This window comes from Centrocercus urophasianus, unplaced genomic scaffold, assembly GCF_019232065.1.
Source record: "Centrocercus urophasianus isolate 14NV4802_14NV808 unplaced genomic scaffold, USGS_Curo_1.0 seq_9, whole genome shotgun sequence".
Lineage (NCBI taxonomy): Eukaryota > Metazoa > Chordata > Aves > Galliformes > Phasianidae > Centrocercus > Centrocercus urophasianus.
The window spans coordinates 1,583,050-1,598,562 of NW_024885532.1; the positions used below are offsets into that span (position 1 = coordinate 1,583,050).

General features: G+C 39.6%; 1 protein-coding gene across 1 annotated transcript; it reads left to right on the plus strand.

The window, feature by feature from the left end:
• The first annotated feature begins 75 nt into the window (after positions 1-75).
• On the plus strand, positions 76-14,695 carry TGDS (TDP-glucose 4,6-dehydratase). The gene is made up of 12 exons (XM_042839176.1): positions 76-162; positions 556-622; positions 1,078-1,146; positions 3,386-3,476; positions 4,913-5,055; positions 5,693-5,791; positions 6,607-6,666; positions 8,118-8,161; positions 8,406-8,571; positions 9,021-9,079; positions 13,078-13,175; positions 13,540-14,695. Exons 1-12 carry the CDS (start codon positions 86-88, stop codon positions 13,638-13,640), a joined length of 1,074 nt encoding a protein of 357 aa, XP_042695110.1. The 5' UTR covers positions 76-85; the 3' UTR covers positions 13,641-14,695.
• Positions 14,696-15,513: the final 818 nt, after the last annotated feature.

A 15,513-nucleotide genomic window follows, 5' to 3' on the forward strand; every position in this document is an offset into this window, starting at 1 on the left:
CCGGGCTACGACTGGGGCCGGGGGCGTGTCCGCGCTCTTTGCGCATGCGCGCGGGCAGGTCGTACTCCGCCGTAAAGCGCGGACGATGTCGGAGTCGCCGGCGCGCGCGGATGTGCGGCTCTTTGAGAAGCGGCTGTTGGTGACGGGCGGCGCCGGCTTCATGTGAGCGGTGGTCTCGTAGTGCCGCCGCTTTGCGGTGGGGCCAGGCGGCGCGAGGCTCCGTCGCGGGGAGCCGTGGGACGTGGCGGTGGGCGGGCCGGCGTGCTGGGAGCTCAGAGCGTGTCCTGGGGTGGGGCTGCGACTGGTCGCGTTTCTGTGTGCCGCCAGTCTTAAAAGGCTGAGCGTAGGTACGTGTCCCTCCTCAGGGGAGCTTATGGCCTCGTGTGGATTATCTTACGTAGGGGTACCTTAAGATCCCTCAGTGGGCTGTCCTTTTGAGTGCGACTCCCTCGTTCTCTGAACCCCTTTATTACCGAACGTGTAATCTGTCATTGCTTTGCTGCCTGAAAACCAGCGATGTGATTGTAAACATGGTCTTCTTCTTCCATCCTGCAGTGCTTCGCATGTAGTTGTGTCGCTGGTCAGAAACTATCCCAACTATCTGATTATAAATCTGGATAAGGTAAGCGGGCTGTCTTCTTTCTTGCCAGGCAAGACCCTTTTAATAAAGCTTTTTAATACAGCCTGTCGTATCATAGAATCGTAGAATGGCTTGGGTTGACCATGATGATCATCTAGTTTAACCTCCCTGCTATGTACAGGATTATGTTCAAGTGTACTTGGAATGCTATTTGTTGAATTTCCTTTTGACTTCTCACTGGTTTCCATGTGAGAAGTATCAAACAATTATTATCCTAAGGGTTTTGAAGTGATGGACATCCAAGCGCTTATGAAATTGTTAGGATATCTTTCAGGCTTCTGTGTTTCTTATGCTTCATCACATTTGCTTGTGAGATAGCTTTCTTTCAGAGAAGTTTTGGCTTTATTCTTAAACTTGCTCATAATTGGGTTGGAGCTGAGTTATCTTTGTCCATTTTCATGAAAACTACTGGTAATACTTTGTGTATTTCTCCTTAGCTTGACTACTGTGCAAGCTTGAAAAATCTTGAAACTGTCTCTGAGAAGGAAAACTACAAGTTTATCCAGGTAATAAAGCCTTCTTTTCTAGGAAACTTGTTTTTTTCCTTTTTTTTGTGGGTGTTTTATAGCAAAGTAACGTAGTTTCCAGAGCTCCCAAAAACTTGAGGGTAAGGCCACTGCTTTACCATAAATTAAAGTTGAAATTGCTTCTTCACTGTTATGAATAAGTCAGTGTATGGAATATGCTTCTGTATCTGATACTCAGACATAAAAGCAATCATGTCATTCGTATACCTTTATTAAAAGACCTTGTGTTTCAGCTGAGACCTTGTGTTTCACACATAAAGCTGTGTGACATTATTGTCTGACTCTTATGTGAAGCAGTCTTTGAAAATAAATATTACATTTTACAATAAAGGTTCAGAATATAGAAGACTGTCTTTCAGGATGATTCATTCACTTCTAAGTCTGCTTTTGATAGGTGGAACAGATAGGCTGGTCTCAGATTTGACTCCTCCAGGCTTATCTGACACTCTTAGATTTTCCATCTTCAAATGCAGCAGCTTGTCATTTCCCATGCTATGTAACATATTCTTTATTCTATCCATGCTAAAGATCAGGCTATGATGTTCTTAGTTCTGCTTTTGTGTATTCTGTAGTTGTTTTTGAACATGGTCTAGGTTCAAGGTATGCTTTTTCTTCATAGGATGTTGCTAGCTAGATTAGTTTACTGTTCAGTATTTTAGGCTCCAGTCAGTGGATGGATTTAGACTTCTTGTTTGGATGCTCAGGCTGCTGAGTTTGTGTGCTGAGTTTCTGTTGTGTGGAACTCAGTGCTGATGCTAGGTCCTTTGTCAAGCTAGGCTGTCTGAGATTGCAGGGCATCAGAGAAAAGCATATGGTTCATTTTTCTGAAATATCAGTCAGATTAATATATGTGACAGCTTTTTGCAGTGGCAGGAAATGTAAACTGAGTTTCTCTCCTAAATTCAGGCAATCAAACTTTTCCACACTTGTTTGGTGATCCCCGTAGCTGTTAATTATTATGAACCTTTTGAATTCTGTTAGATTCTGGATTATCCTGGAGTTGTTGGATGCAATTTTCTTGAGGGAAAGGGAATATGTACCAAGCAAATACACTCAGTTTCAGGATACCAGAAGTACTCTTGTTGTTTTTCATAATGTTAATACCTCCCAGTGCATGATGCAATATGTGTGAATGCTGTATAGGGCACAAGACAGCCTCCATCTAACTGTGTTTTAGAAGAAAAATATACGCTCAAGAAATCTTACTGAATGCTCTGTCTTTAAAGAGGAAAATAAAACAAAAACTGAAAACCACTGAATTCGGTTTTCTATTAAAAAAACAAACAAACAACTAATCATTAAAAATAATCCAATTTCTTATATGCATTACTTCTTTGAAGCTGTTGTTTGGAATAATTGCATGAGAACTTCTGAAAACATAGCTGCATTTGAACTGTGTTCAATTAATTGCCTTGTTCTTGGAAGTACAAAAGCCTTCATCCTCCCCTGACACTACTTCCTTTGAGGTACTCCTGTTTAAGTTGAGCCAGTAGATAAGTATCAAAAGCTTCTCGGTTCTTGTTTACATTTGAAAACTGCCCTTGTTTGTTTGTCACACTAACAAACCACTCGTGTCCATGCTGTGCTCATTTCCAATTATCTCGATGATTCCGGTACTAAGAACAAAACCGAAGAAAACTGCTGGCAAACTTCCATCTGCTTTTGACAACAGTGGAAATGAACTTCATCTCTAATGCCACTGGGTGTCACCGTCTGCAAACTTTATTTGCTCTAAGCAGGCATCCCGATTGTAGCATTTGCCGTGTCTTTGCTGTGTATGTTTTGGAGGTCGTGTTGTTTCTGGTGTTAAGTAGTAATGTAAATCCTGAAATGATGTATCTATGGCTATTGCTCAAAAAGTGAAGATCATCTTCTAGGCATGGCATTGGTATGATGCCCCAAACTCTGTTGCTAACTGTTTTGTATCTGTGGAGAGCTAAAAGAAAGTATCTAATTGTATCTAAAGGTCTGGATTTTAGTTAATTTCAGGTTATGAATTCCACTTTTTAGAGTCATAGTTTTCTATTATTACTATTAAAGAGTAAGCTGAGTGATCCCAGGATTCTGATAAAAGGCTTGTATTTTGGCTTTGCAGGCTTGTTCTTATTGCAGAGCTTTTTCCTTGTGCCTGCTTTGTAATGATTTGTTATGTGTTACTTGGTACAAATTGAAGCTTACTATTTTTATCAAAAAATAACTCATTTTATTTCCTGTTTAGGGAGACATTTGTGAACCTCATTTTATCAAACAGCTTTTTGAAACTGAGAAAATTGACATAGTTCTTCATTTTGCAGCCCAAACACATGTAGGTGAGCACTGTAGCATGTTTTAGTATTATTTCTGTATATATGTTTTGGAATAGTATACTGACATTTTTCATCTTTTTTTTTTTTTCCCCTTCACGTAAAACAGATAATACAATCTAACATCTTTACAGACTGCATGATTCAGTTGGTTGGCCTTTTTAACTTAGGAGGTTCATGGCTTTAATTAAACAACAGTCAGATAAGGCAGTTTTTAATTTTGGCCATGTATATATATGTATTTGCTTATTATATTTTAAGTTCCATCTAGACATTTGTAGCTGACAGTGCACACATGTCATGTGGTATCTTGAAGACAGTTTCCCTTGATTGACTGCAGCCTTGCTGGAAAAATTAGAGTGGAAGCTAAGAGTGAGTGTAGCTCCCTTTAGAATTCTTCCAGGGTTTTAAAAAGTGGCAAAATGGATTACACATTGAAGTGCCTATTTCAGATTGTCAGTCTTCTGTAAAGCTGTTAATGAGTGGTATCCTTGGCACATTCCTTCCATAATGAGCAGAAGTCATTGAAAAATTTTCTGATCTCTGGGAAAATTCTTCTCAGATTTGTCAACATTGCTATGCACGAAGTCATTAGGTCAGTGGGATGATTCTAAGAATTAAAACAAGTGGTAATTTGTTAACAGTAATAAATGTATATTGTGGTTTTGAATGATACTTTTCTTAGTAAACTTGGCACTTCGTGGTGATGAGGGGAATTAGCTATCCTGCCATTTAACTAAAACTAATTAGTGCTGTTTCAAATTGAATATCCCCAGATAACAACCTTTTGCTCCTCATTCTGACCTATTGTTGAGAGCAAGGAGTTTTTTTTTTTTTGTCTTTGTGTAAGTGTAGAAAGTGTCTTAGTTTAATGATAACCTTGCTACCTGACAGTCAAACTGATGGTGAAATCATGAAATCATAGAATTGCTTAGATTGGAAAAGACCTTAAAGATCATTGTGTCCAACCACAACCTAACCATACTACCCGAACTCTAACAACCTTCTACTAAACCGTATTCCTGAGCACCACACCACATCCACACAGTTTTTAAACATGTCCAGGGATGGTGACTCAACCACCTCCCTGGGGAGCCTATTCCAGTGTTAACAATCCTTTCTGTGAAGAAGCTTTTCCTGATATCCAACCTAAACTTCCCCTCGTGCAACTTCAGGCCATTTCCCTTTGTGCTGTCACCTGTCTCCAGTGAGAAGAGAACCAGTCCTGCTCTCACTGTAAGCACCCTTCAGGTATTGGAAGAGGGCAGTAAGGTCTCTCCTCAGCCTCGTCTTCCCCAGACTAAACAGCCCCTGTTCCTTTAGTGCTCCCTGTTTATATTGCTGCTGTTAATTGTTACGGTTCATTAGAAAACCATGTATTGCCTAAATTTAATCAGAATTGTGGGTTGATTTTTTTTTTTTTTTTAAATTCTTTTCTATAGATCTTTCATTTTGGCATGCCCTGGAATTCACTTATGTGAATGTTTATGGCACTAATGTACTGGTTGCTGCTGCCCATGAAGCCAATGTAGAGAAGTTTGTCTATGTCAGTACAGATGAAGTATATGGAGGCAGCACTGATCAGGTGAGTTTGAAAGTGGGTCTCTAATCTTTCTTGGCTTCTTTAAATGTGTTATTTTTTGATAATACTTAAACTTGCAAGCAGGTACTTCTTTTGCTTCTAGAAAGCTGAGTATCAAAGTTGTCCTGAAGCTTTTCTGTAGCATGTTTTATTTTGAACGTGTTGAATGCATACTAGCTAAAGCAGTCAGATTGGTGTCTTTAATGACGTGTGGAAACTTCTAAAAGATACTCCTCGTGAATCGTGGCAAATCTTAAAGATGTTTTTCTGAGGAGAGGAAAACAAGTCAGGAAGCAACTGGAATCAATTAATTTCAGGGGTAAGGATCAGGCAAGAACAAGGCATTTTGTGTAAGTGATATTTATGATAGCCATTTTAGAGTCTCTCTTTTTTATGCTTGGGATGCATAGAATCTTCTGAGTTGAAACGGACCATTAAAGGCCATCTAGTCCAACTCCCCTGCAGTGAATGAAGGCATGCACAGCTAGATCATGTTGTCCAGGGCCTAAAGGAAAGGTGACTTGCTCAGTCTAGTGTGTTTGAATATCTGGGGATGTTTATAGAAGTTGCAGCTGTATCTTTTGTAGCTTGAAGACTTACCTGGGCAGGAGCAATTGAGTAATGCAAGTTTTCATTTCAGGAATTTGATGAATCCTCACCAAAATGTCCTACAAATCCCTATGCCTCCTCTAAAGCTGCTGCAGAATGTTTTGTTCAGTCTTACTGGGAAAGGTACCAAGTAAGTTAATGGAAGCTTCAAAAGCTCTGAAGCTCATAATCTTACACATAAATGTTGAAAAGAAAAATCAGTGGTAGACAGCATGATGCTACATCCTTCCTGAGAGCTAGTTCTGTAGTTTGGATGGATCAGAGTCCTGCTGTTGCTTACTGGTAGAGGTGTACTGCAGGAGGCCTGGGAGGGGCTAGTTAATTTTAGACTGGAAAATAACCTGAACAGAAATGTCTATTTTTTTCCCAAAATAAATGAAGAGAGCAATAGCACTTTAAAAATATATAGTGATTAGCTGGAAGGACATTTATTTGTAAGTAGAATATTCAAAATGCAAATTGTATTGACTAGTCTTATAAGTGGAGAAAAGATAAAAGAAAAAACCATTATTCAAATTTGTTCAGGAAAAAAATAGTTTGGTTTTCAAAGCTTTATTCTTTCCATTTTGGCGTGACATTCTGCAAAGATGTTTTTGACATCAGACTGACTTGATTATGATGTTAATGACTATGAAATGTTTACTTGGGGATACAAAAGAGTAAGCAAGTTTTCAGTCAACCTGATGCCCGTATGTAATGTCCCGTGATGGGACTGGAAGATTAGGAGCATCTGTCATTCTGGGGGCTTCTACAGACTAAGGGAGCCAGAGGCTTTTGTCTAGAGGCAAACATATGGATAGCTTGGTTCATTAATATTTGTGAAAACATTCAGATTTGTGATGAAGCATTGTAGGTGTGTCACTACTTATTGACCAGCCAGAAGCCTACAGGTTTTTATTTATATATACTTAATGTTTAATCACATGCATATTTGATGTTCTTAAGTTTCCAGTTGTTATCACTCGAAGTAGTAATGTTTATGGACCGCACCAGTATCCAGAGAAAGTAAGTTAAGCTAATGCTTTACTCTCAGCTTCAATATACTATAATATAAGGTTTTCATAATGTTACTTTTTTCACCTGAGAATGAACTTTCCAAAAAAGCACTGCCTTACGAGTATATTTGTCCATGCTTACCTGTCCATGCTGATTTTTTTTGTATGCTGATCTCACAGTAAAACATTCTACCATCAGCACAACAATATACAGTTGTTCTGGTTGTCAATAAAATATCAGATATGCAAGTAACTGGAAATCTCTGAGTTTAGCTGCAGTTATTTTATTCTGTACTTTTTCTGGTTTTCCAAGAACATTTAACTGACAGGATTCTCTTACAAGTAACTTCTGTTCATATTCTACATGCAGTAGTTAGCAGTGTTAAATTGAGAGGCAACACTTCAGAAAGTGAATTTGAAGACAGCAGTATGTCTGCTATAAAGTGGATGTTCTAACCTGTGTAATTACTTCTAAGTTCAGGGTATTAAGGAAGTTGACAAAATTAAAAATGTTCCTGTGGCTTCAGTTTAAAAACTTGTTTAGGCTTTTAGAACATACCTAAGCCTAGTATGACCGCGAATACCATGTGGAAAGCTAATTCCTATTACTTGACTAGTGGTTATTTACCATCTTAGAATCTTTAGAGTTGGAAGGGAGTTCCCTAGAGTTGGAAGGCCATCTAGTTCAGTCCCCCTGCAATGAACTGGGATACCACAGCTAGGTCAGGTTGCCCAGAGCCTGATCAGCCTTGCCTTGAAAGTCTCCAGGAATGGGGCATCAACCACATCACTGGGCAACCTGTTCCAGTGCCTCACCACCCTCACTGTGAAAGCATTCATCATTATCTCTAACCTAAATCTACCCTCTTTGAGATACTTCCCCTTGTTCTATCATCACAGACCCTGCTAAAGAGTCTGTCTCCTTCTGTGTAGCTCCCCTTTAGTTACTGAAAGGCTGCTATCAGGTCTCCTTGAAAACCTGTTTCACCACAGGTTTCTTACTGTGTGTTTAAACCATGTTCTAAACAGTTGGCAGTAGTCAACCTTATTTTAGACTCTAGTGCACTTCTGTGTGTGAAAGTGATAGCACCATTTTTTTGTGTAAATCATTGCATTTTTAACTTCTGATTGGTAATGGATGACCACGAAGGTAAGCATCTCAACACAAGAAAGGCATTATTCTTAAATAAATGGATAAAGTGAAAAACGAAAAATGTGAACTGTGGACTTCAGGAAAGGCAACTGTGGTGTACAAAATGCTCTGCTTACTCTAGGAAAAAGAAACCTTGCAGTTTCTAGGCTTAGAAAGCATTACCTGCTTAGATTTTAATTTCAGCTTAAGTTTGAACTTAAACTATTGAAACAATCCTATTATTAAAGCATGTAATGATATGTGCTGGTAAAACACCCTGTTGTTTGCAGAACAGCTTCTAAAATATTTCTTTTTATTCAACTGTTTAGGTTATACCAAAGTTCATATCTTTGTTGCAACAGAACAGAAAATGGTATGTAACTTGTTTTACTTTGCATGTAATTAGTTATTTCATAAACGTAAACATTTATAACTTCCTAATTAAGCTTTGAATTATTTTAGTAGTAGCATGTACTTAAACAGCTGACTTGCATGTTTTTAAACTGAAGCACTTTCAGGTAAATTCTTACAGTAGAACTGTGTAAAATGCGTTTTCATAAATGCAATGCTTCTATTTAGGTATTAACAAAAGTCTTCTGCTTTTCCCTGTTCTTAAGCTGTATTCATGGCTCTGGACTTCAGAGAAGGAATTTTCTGTATGCAGCTGATGTAGTAGAAGCATTCCTTACTGTCCTGAAGGAGGGGAAGCCAGGTGAAATTTACAACATTGGAACTAATTTTGAGATGTCCATTGTCCAGCTTGCAAAGGAGTTAATCCACTTAGTGAGTAAAAAGCTACAATGCTTGTCATTGCACATATGAACAATTCTCTGTTGTAGAATTTTTGTATCTCTGCAGGTTAGCTCAGTGCTTGCAGCAGATCTTAGAGCAAGGTGTTAACCTTTCTGTGGCAGCTGTGCTATGTGCAGTGCAGGCTATCACAAACTGTTCCACTGCATTGATTGTCCTGTCTGGGACAGTAACTGGGGTAATGATTAAAAGTAATTTATTCTCTTTCATGTTGGCTACTTGAATTTTGGTCTGAAGATGATGTGGCAGATTGAAATGTAACAGATTATGTGTGTTTACTAAGCACTTAGGGAGAGATATTGGAATTGTTCCAAGTAATTTTTATAACTTCAGTAGTTCGGTTGTTAATTCAGGCAAACAACCATTTCTGTTTGTTTTTTTTATTTATTTATTTATTTTTTTTTTTTCCCTCCACTTGTCAGATAAAGAAGACCAGTTCAGAATCTGAAATGGAGCACTGGATGGACTATGTCAAAGACAGGTAAGAGCACAGCTAAGTGTGTGCAGGAGAGTTCTATCCTGAAGAATCCAAATACAGTTTGTTTATTTCTCTGAAAGTGCTTTTGCTCAGCAGGAGGGTTAGCTTACAGGGAATTGGGACCTGATTTGCTTGCCTTTTTCAACTCTTTTTTGGATTTGGTGCCTGAGATGCAGCATACTGTTTAAAACCAACATCTCCAGTTACGACTTGAATCTTTGGAATGATGTATTGCTAATCTTTAAAAGATGCAAATTTTCTTCAAACTATTGAAGCTTGTTCTGAGATAGGGATTGATTTTATGTAGCAACCAGATCTTTTTGTAAGGATAGTTTATTTATTACTTTGTCCTCAACTTGAACAATGAATTCCTTTGTCTCTCATTTAGCTTTAATATTTTGGTTTAAATGTGACTAGTTCAAATTCAAGTGTGCTTTGAGGCAAGACAGAGAGAGATGTAGCTTCAGAGTGTAGTTAATTTTAGATTTCTAGCTTAGTCTGAAGCTACTAGATCTTCTTTGACGATGTGCTTGATCACATGATGAGTGAGTGTGTGATCCAAGACAGACAGCACTGCTTCACCAGGGGAAGGTCATGCTTAACCAATCTGGTGGCCTTCTGTGATGGAGTGATGATATTGGTGGACAAGGGAAAGGCCTCTGATGTCATTTACCTGGATTTGAGCAAAGCCTTTTACATGGTCCCCCACCGCATCCTTATTTCCAAATTGGATGGATGGATTTGATGGGTGGACCACTGGATGGATAAGAAACTGGTTGAAAGGCTGCAGACAGAGGGTGGTCATCAATGGCTCTATGTCCAGGTGGAGGCCAGTAACGAGCGCCGTCCCCCAGGGGTCTGTCTTGGGACCGGTGCTCTTCAACATCTTTATCAATGACATCGATAATGGAATTGAGTGCACCCTCAGCAAGTTTGCTGACGACACCAAGCTGAGTGGTGCGGTTGACATGGTGGAAGGAAGGGATGCCATTCAGAGGGACCTCGAGAGGCTAGAAAGGTGTCTCGCTCCAATTTATAGGAGAGAGAGGAGGTTCTTTTATTATCTATATACCCGGCGTGAGATTAAGAAACAACGGTTCAAATGTTGGTCCAACCAGTTTATTACAAATCTTAATCAGGGAAATGGGGAAGGGGAGGACGGACACTATTATGATTAGGGTAATGGGGAAGGGAAGGAGGGCGATAGAAAAGATAGAAAAGAAGCAGGGAGTCTTTATAGGCAGCAAGAGGGAGATAGTCACCACCATGGATCCAGCGTGGTTCGTAGTTCAGTCTTTGATCTTCAGTAGTGGTGGTCATCGGGCAGAGTTGTTCTGTTGATGATGACGATGACGAAGCACGATGACGACCATGGTGATGATGGCCCCTTTTCAATGGTTTCAAAGTGGTCGAGTCAGCTCTCCTTTGAGTGGCAGCTTCTGGCTCTGGGATCTCAGCAGAAACTCCTTTGTTCCCATCTTCCGGGCCTTGCCAGCATATAAGAAGGAGCAGGGATGCCCATCTGCATCCCGTTTTTCATAGAACACGATGGTATCGTTCCCCAATTTTCCCACAACTAGCTGGAGCTGTTTAGTCACAGGCCAGATCTTCCACCATTAAACACTCCTGAGCATTCTCATCCGCTCTTCTGCAGAGCAAGCAGCTCTGGGGGAAGGGGCTTTCAAATGTTCCCAAAGCGATAGCGATTGTCACACAGTTAGCACCCGTTAGTTGCCTCCTCAACAAATCACTCAGAGTCTTATCGCATGAAATACCTCAGGAAGCAAGCTTTGAGCCAAAAAACAAAGAAGGATTCTCACAAAAGATGGGCCCGGGTGAACCTGATGACTTCAGCATGGCAAAGTGCAGAGTTTTGCACTTGGGCCAGAGGAATCCCAGGCATTTATACGGGCTGCAGAGAAGGACCTGGGGGTCCTGATGGATGGAGAACTTAATGTGAGCCAGCAGTGTGCTCTTGCAGCTTGGAAAACAAATGGTATCCTTGGGTCCATCAGAGTAGGGATGGACAGCAGGACAAGGAGGTGATTGTCTCCCTCTACTCTGCTCTTGTGAGGCCCGATCTGGAGTACTGTGTCCAGGTCTGGAGCCCCCAGTACAAGAAAGATGGAGTTGTTGGCGAGGGTCCAGAGGAGAGCCACAAAGATGATCGGGGGCTGGAGCACCTCCCCTAAGAAGACAGGATGAGAGATCTGGGCTTGTTCAGCCTGGAGAAGAGAAAGCCATGGGGTGACCTCATTGCAGCCTTTCAGTACCTAAAGGGAGCCTACAAACAGGAGGGGAATCAACTCTTTGAAAGGATAGATAACAGCAGAACAAGGGGAAATGGTTTTAAGTTGAGGGAGGGAAGATTTAGGTTGGATGTCAGGGGGAAGTTCTTTACAGAGAGAGTGGTGAGGTGCTGGAACAGGCTGCCCAGAGAGGTTGTGGATGCCCCATCCCTGGAGGTGTTCAAGGCCAGGTTGGATGGGGTCCTGGGCAGCCTGGTGTAGTATTAAACGGGGAGGTTGGTGGCCCTGCATGTGGCAGGGGGGTGGAAATTCATGATCCTTGAGGTCCCTTCCAACCCTGGCCATTCTGTGATTCTGTGTTACTACTTTAAGTGTAAAACATCAACATGCTGAAGTTAGGGCAGCATAAAAAATGGGAAGCTTCTGTAAATGCTTTTGCTGAGTGTTTCCATTTTTAACTGCGAGCTTGATTTCACTCTGTTCTTTTTTCCTCCATTTCATTTCTGCAGCGACAATAAACCACTGCATACTTCAGATATGACTCTTTCTCTAGAGTGATTAGGAATCACATATCTGCTGATAGCTGTTAAGAATTCTGAAAGCCCTAATAATACATACTTTCTGTTCATGTTTGGATAGTTCAAGCAACTGAAGTGTCTTTAAGTGCCTTTTTCTAAAAGGAAGTGTTTTTCACAATCCTCTCTAAATTTACTGTAGGACTCTGAACAAAAATTGCTGCTGGCTCACATGATATGCGTGTTCTATAGGTTCTCGTGTAATTCAGATTAAGGATTTTATTCATCTATATTGAGCCCTGGCTGTGAATCTGGAATTGTAAGTGGGCTCACAGGTTGCCCAGAGAGATGGTGGATGCCCGTTCCTGGAGACATCCAAGGCCAGGCTGGATGGGGCTCTGAGCACACTGATCTGTCTGTGGGTGTCTCTATTCAGTGCAGGGGAGTTGGACTAGATGACCTTCTAAAGGTTCCTTCCAACTCAAAGGATTCTATAATTAAGATACCTTACTAATGTTTAATTTTGAAGGACTTTAATCGTGATAGTTACTTGGATTGGGAAAATTAGTTCTGTTTCTCCTTGAGATTAGAACGTTTTAGTAACTGTGAAGCTTGCTTCTGTGTGCTTGTATACTTCAACCAACCTGTATTCCAGTGTCAGTAATGCAGGCATGATAGACTAGACTACTGAACTGCCAGATTGTAGGAATAAAAATGTTTTGTACCTAAAGGAAGGAAATATTTCTGTGCTGAGTCTTGCAGTTTGGGATTCTGTATGCTCAGTATTACAAAGGTTATGCAGCTGATAGGCACTGTAATAGCCATGCTTTGGACATCTTTGTTCTTTAGATCTGAAGTCTGTGGGCTTGTATGGTGAGAAATCTGAGAGCACTGGCTTGTTCGGTGACCAGAGACCTGCAGGTGCACTGATTTGCATTGGCAGTGCCTTCAGATCACTGTTCATTTCTGTGTGAAAACATTAATTCATATTTATTCTAGTCAGTTCTAGGTAGTTGACTGTGCAAACTGAATTGTGTTGTCACAGCTGCACTTGGTTGCCACTTAATTGTTTTTTTTTTTTTTTTTTTTGAAGGTAATGTAATCTGTTCATGTTGAAGGAGTGCTCAAACCAGAGGCATACCTAATCATGGCTTGAAGGCAATTTAAGTTCTGTGTATCCAATTAATGAGAGAAGTCTAACCAAATTGTTTTCCTTGTGTGTTTCATATTTCACCAGACCTACCAATGACCTGAGATACCCGATGAATTCAGAAAAAATGCACAATTTAGGATGGAGACCTAAAGTGCCTTGGAAAGAAGGGATAAAGAAAACAAGTATGTCTGATGCCTTTTACACTAATGGAAGTTAGGGGAGGAGAAAAGAGAGGGGAAGAAATGATTCTATAGGCTAATTAATGAGAAACTAAAGGGAATGTGTTTATCACTTTAATTTTACATACATTAGCTCCATTTAAAACTGTTTTTAATATTTTTAAAGAAACATAAGGTATTCTAGCACTAAAAACTAGTTCCAGTAAGTCTTGAATAAATAATTTATAAGGACTAAAACTAGATTTTTTGGGACCTTTATAGGTTAAAATTTTGCATAGGTATCTGTTTTTCTGTTCTTGTAGTATCTGTAAAATAATTGAATGTAGTCTTTGTTCAATTTGACTCACCAACATTCTTCTTGTATTAGTTGAATGGTACAAGGAAAACTTTCACAACTGGAAGAATGCCGAGAAAGCTTTGGAGCCCTTTCCTGTGACAGAGCCATTTGCACAACTTAACGTTCCATAAGGTGGCTGGCAGCCTGAAGGAGTCTATTCTACCTCATACAGCCTTCTCTTCAAAACCTGCAATCAAGTGACCACACTGAACTCTTACTGTATTCAGGATAACGTGAGCCGTGATGAATGCGGAGTAATAGAAAAGACCTTTGGAAGGGTTCAGCACTTTATAAGTTTAATCCATTGATTTCAGCTTTTGGTGCAATATTGTATCTTCACTAGGTATAGATAAACTTTTTTGAGTATTTTACAGGGTGAAGAACTTTATGTTAAATTAGTGTAATAGATTTCAAATCTTCCGTATTCCTTTGGAATGAGAGGGTGATGATTACAGTATTTGGGATTCCAGTGAATATGTTCATTCATGAGCATACTTAGCTCTGAAGTTTTTCATCTGCATTAGTTTATTTTTACAGTGTAATGTGTTTTGTCACTTTGAACAGTTGTCTTCTATTTCAAATCAAAGAGAATATTTCTAGAGAGTATAAATCAGTCGATAAAAGCTAAGTATGGTACCCATATGGTTCACGGTTCTTTATTGTTGCAGTATTATCTTGAGTAGAGGACCAGTTAAACTGTTATCTTCCTAATGCTCAATTTCTAAAGGAGTGCAGGTAGAAAAGGTGCCAAGAAAATAGCTGTTCTTACTGAAATTTCTATGAGCCTTTCTTAAACTTTGCTTCTTGTCTTGAATGTCATCTGTTTACTGTATTATGGCCTTTTACTTCAATTGTAACAAACTTGAAGTACTGTAACACAGTTAACATTCCTGTAGCATAACTTTCTGTGATACAAAGGTGATTTATTGAGGGAAAATTTTAAATGCTTCATTTGAATTGTGGGTTACCACACCTTTTTCAACTCTGTTTCACTTGTTCTTCGTGGCAAATTTTAAAGATGTAACAATATATTGAGTTGATGTAAAATTTCAGAAGAAACTTCAGTTCTGGAAATCTGTCAATAAATCTTTGTCAAATGTGATTTATTGCTATAAGTTACAGTGTAACTGATTTCACTTAACTGGGTGAATAAACTCAGCTAGGGCATAGCAGCTGGAAAAGTGAATGTGTATGTTTTTTTTTTTTTCTGTGTCTTAAGGAAAAGGTTCTTCACTTATTTGATATTTGAAATGAGGTATGCAAAACAAGAAACTCTTGTCTTTATCAGGGCATGTAAGTATTTAACACAGTTCCAGACACTTCTGCCCCATAGAGCTGTGAAAGTGTAGGGTTAAGATGCTGGAGCACTCCAATCTCTGAAGTGGTCTCTTGCTGTGAATGGGAATTGTTCTAAATTCTGAAGTCTCTCGGAAATTAACAATCAAAACAAGTATAAGCAGAAGTGTTTTCCTTATGCAGAAGGAATAGAGTTTGAGGCATTTACATCAGCTTTGTCTGTGCCTGTTTTGGAAGTAGTTGAACACTTAAATAGTGCCTCTGCTAATGGCAGTGCTGCCTTTGGAACTGCAGTGCTCCTAATTGCACCGTGCTGCTTCTGTGTTGTATGGTGCTGTTGATAGAGTGCTAATGTTGGTTGATAAGAATCATCTTGAGGCTGAGTAGCAAGCTTTGTAACTTCTACACCAAATATTCTATAGCCTTGGAACATGTATCTGTGACAAGGTGGGATAACAATGCTTTGCTAGATTGCATTGCACTTGCTGTTTTTGAGTTTCTGATACTTAGTTTGATACTAGAATCTTCTCTTGGGAATGAAAATTACAGGTCTTAATATAGACTGGTCTATTAGAATATTTGGCATACTGGATATGTACCCTTGTCCCAATGACATGCTTAAATATCTTGCATTGACTGAAACATGGCATTCATATATTAAGATTTTTCCTGAGAGACAGCTTACAATACATAGTGTTATTTAACCAT